Source organism: Bipolaris victoriae, assembly GCF_000527765.1.
Source record: "Bipolaris victoriae FI3 unplaced genomic scaffold scaffold_240, whole genome shotgun sequence".
Lineage (NCBI taxonomy): Eukaryota > Fungi > Ascomycota > Dothideomycetes > Pleosporales > Pleosporaceae > Bipolaris > Bipolaris victoriae.
This window is the reverse complement of record NW_014575152.1, coordinates 1-3,315: the sequence shown is the minus strand read 5'-3', so window position 1 is coordinate 3,315 and position 3,315 is coordinate 1. Positions and strand designations below refer to the sequence as shown.

General features: G+C 42.6%; 1 protein-coding gene across 1 annotated transcript; it reads left to right on the top strand.

Annotated features, from left to right (window-relative positions):
* Positions 1-887: 887 nt before the first annotated feature.
* On the top strand, positions 888-1,673 carry COCVIDRAFT_116211 (hypothetical protein; the record flags this gene model as incomplete). Its single annotated transcript, XM_014694696.1, has 1 exon — positions 888-1,673. The coding sequence occupies one exon, from the start codon at positions 888-890 to the stop codon at positions 1,671-1,673; it is 786 nt and encodes a 261-aa protein (XP_014550182.1).
* Between the last annotated feature and the right edge of the window lie 1,642 nt (positions 1,674-3,315).

Here is a 3,315-nt window from a genome sequence, read left to right as displayed (position 1 = left end):
TTAGCTTAATTTAGATAAGTAGACTTATGTAATAAGTATTTATAATAAATGATATTAGTAAATACATAACTTCTCTTTCTACTAGATGGAGTATCTAGCTACTAAGTAGTAGAAAGTAGAACATTATAACGGGCCGAACGTTCTTTATATAGCTTCTTAAGGGCCTGTTCGGTTGCGCGGTTGCGTTTTGCGTTTTTGTTACTAGATTTAGGCTAGGTTTTTGAAGACGATACTATGCTCGGTAAAGCGCAACCTAAATCTAGCAATAAAAACGTAAAACGCAAAACGCAACCGCGCAACCGCGCAACCGAACAAGCCCTAATAGAATCTCTATCTACTTACAGAATTCGGGTACTACTTAGAGTATCCGGATTCTTCCTGTATTACCCGAATAACGTTCAGACGATAGATTCTATCGGCCCGATAGTTGCTCAGATAACTAGGATTGTACTCTGTACAAGCACACCACTCCACTGCATCGCCAGACAAATCTCACGGAGCTATTCACGTTATCCTACCCGCCCTAACCCGGATCGAGCTTAGAGAAGTATCAGCACCCAACCCCGTGTGACATCCCTGATGTAGAGACTTACTTAAACCACCACATTGATTATACCTAGTTGTGATCCCTGCCGTACCCCTGTCAATGCTTTCGGACGCGGCTGATTACAGTATCTCGGTAAGTACTGTGTACGTTCTTCTCACCGCTGACCTAAGGGGCTTTTTTGTCGTTTATATCACACGTTGTGTATGGATATAAATATCGCACTCGCGACGGCATACTAAGGACATTCAGAAACATCCTTTCATGCTTTAAAATTATTTCAAATTCAAATCTAAGCCCCTTCTACCAACTAATGATCAATCCTATTTTGGCTCGATCGAAAATGCCCGCCCCACCCCGCATCCAGGTCAGTGACCTAACATTCACGTTCCCTGGCTATCCTACAGGAGTTCACTCCGTCACGCTCGACCTCCCTCCTCGATCACGCACCCTGCTTATTGGGGCTAATGGTTCTGGCAAAACTACCCTCCTAAAGCTTCTCTCAGGGACACGACTCCCCCCAGCAGGAACCATCCGTATCTGTGGCATAGATCCCTTCCAAGAGTCCCTCGCAGGCGTGACGTACCTTGGTCTTGAATGGGCCACTAATCCTATTGTCCGTCACGACATCGAGGTGATGGAACTACTCCGCTCGGTAGGCGGGAATGACTATCCTGAGAGAAGAGATGCGCTCGTCACTATGCTCGATATTGATACAAATTGGCGATTGCATGCAGTCTCAGATGGTGAGCGACGCCGCGTACAGCTCGCAATGGGACTGCTGAGACCGTGGACGATATTGTTTCTCGACGAAATCACTGTTGATTTGGATGTCCTAAGTCGCGCTGAGTTTTTAGGCTGGCTGAAGCGTGAGACAGAAGAGAGAGAGTGTACAGTTGTTTATGCCACGCACATTCTGGACAACCTTGCGGGATGGCCGTCGCACCTGGTACACATGAGCCTAGGCTCAGTCAAGCAATGGGGCGAGACAGAGAGGATCCTGCCGAGCTATGATGGCATAGTGGCACAAACAGGAAATAGTCGATTGGGCGAAATGGCCATAGGGTGGTTAAAGGAGGACGTTAAGAAGAGAGGTCCTCGAAACCATACTTACAGTTCGTTAACATAGGTATTGGGCCACTGTATCACAGCTTATAATTAAGAAAAAAGCTAAAATACTTTTCTAAGCGTGTTTAAAGAGAAACTTCGTGGAATTGAATGAGAAAAAGCCTCAATCCTTACTATGTCTATTTGGAGAGCTGGTTCCTAATTGAAACTTAGATCCCGCCTTATTATTAGACGGTGCGCCTGGACTTATGCGAGCTTCAGTGTAATACGTCTAGTGTGGTAAGTAGTCTCCATGTCAGGATTGTTTTTCGTAATCATCTCCGCCAATACCAGCCTAAATAGAGAGCTTATTCTCAAGCTCATTAATCGTACCATATGTCACTGATGTTGTTACAAGTAACAAGGATCTTCTCCTTGACAAGTGATGAGACGGCTGAAGGCCTATAGACGTCCACGTCAGAATGATGATTATTGCGGGGCTTAAGGTCACGTAATGTGCCATGCTGCCAAGGCTGGCTATCCAGGATGGCAGTGCATAAAAATATAGATTAGTGTTTGTCAAAACCTCTGGTTACATATATAATTTCTTGCTACTACAAATCGCTAGACAACCCTTACGGAGCTAGTTATCTATTCCTACTCGCTCTAACCTGGATCGAGCTTAGAGGAGTATTAGCACCTAACCCCGTGTAATGCTGGAGCTGAATAGTATATACGTGTGATTAGTGTAGTAAGTCGGGTCTCCACCTCGGATCGTTTTTCTTTATTTACTCTGCGAATAATTACCTAAGTTAGACATTTAGTAGCCTATTTTATAGCCCTAAGTTAGTAATTTATTTTTACCTAATATAGTAATAGGCTAACTCTATTAAGTAAGAAGATATTTAGTAACTTGTCGTGCTAAGAGTCGGGTCTCTATATTTTACTCTAATCTTCGATACTAGCTTATCTATTAGAGTTAGCCTACTACTATATCAGGTAAAAATAAATTACTAACTTAGGGCTATAAATTGAGCTACTAAACTTCCTTATTAGGTAATTATTAGTCGAGATAATCGTAATTTTAAGATCCTGATGTAGAGACCCGTTTGCCAGCCTACTGTTACAAGTAACAAGAAGGATTCTTTCCTTAATAAGAAACGAGACGGTCAAAGACCTATAAACGCCCACGTTAGAAGATAACAATTATTACGGGGCTTAGAGTTACGTAATATACTATCCTACTAAGACTAACTATTGTACTAAGTATAGAATAGTGTTACGACCAGCCTTAGAATGTGGAGGACACTTCGCCGTTACGTTTATTTAACGAGTAATTCATGAGAAGGCAGAAAGACCACAGGAAACAGAGACACTTATTTAGGACTAGTGTATCACGTGATCTACACGATGCTTAGTAATTAGTATGTCTTAACTAGCACTACTAAGCAACTAAGCACTCTGCATATCAACCTGTAAGTTGCTTAGTAATTAGTACTTCTTAGTAGTACTTATAACGGCTCAGCACCCGTTCTTACATACATCCGAACAGGATCCGAACTAGGGTACGATTCGGCCTAGTGGGAAAAACGACTATATAAACCCAACCTCTATAATAGCTTATTAGGTAGATTTTTGATATCCTTTCGTACAAGGCCTATAGGTGTCTATTTAAATTAAGGCTTGTTCGATGTCCCACGCACTCCCATATGCCTCTGAGTGAC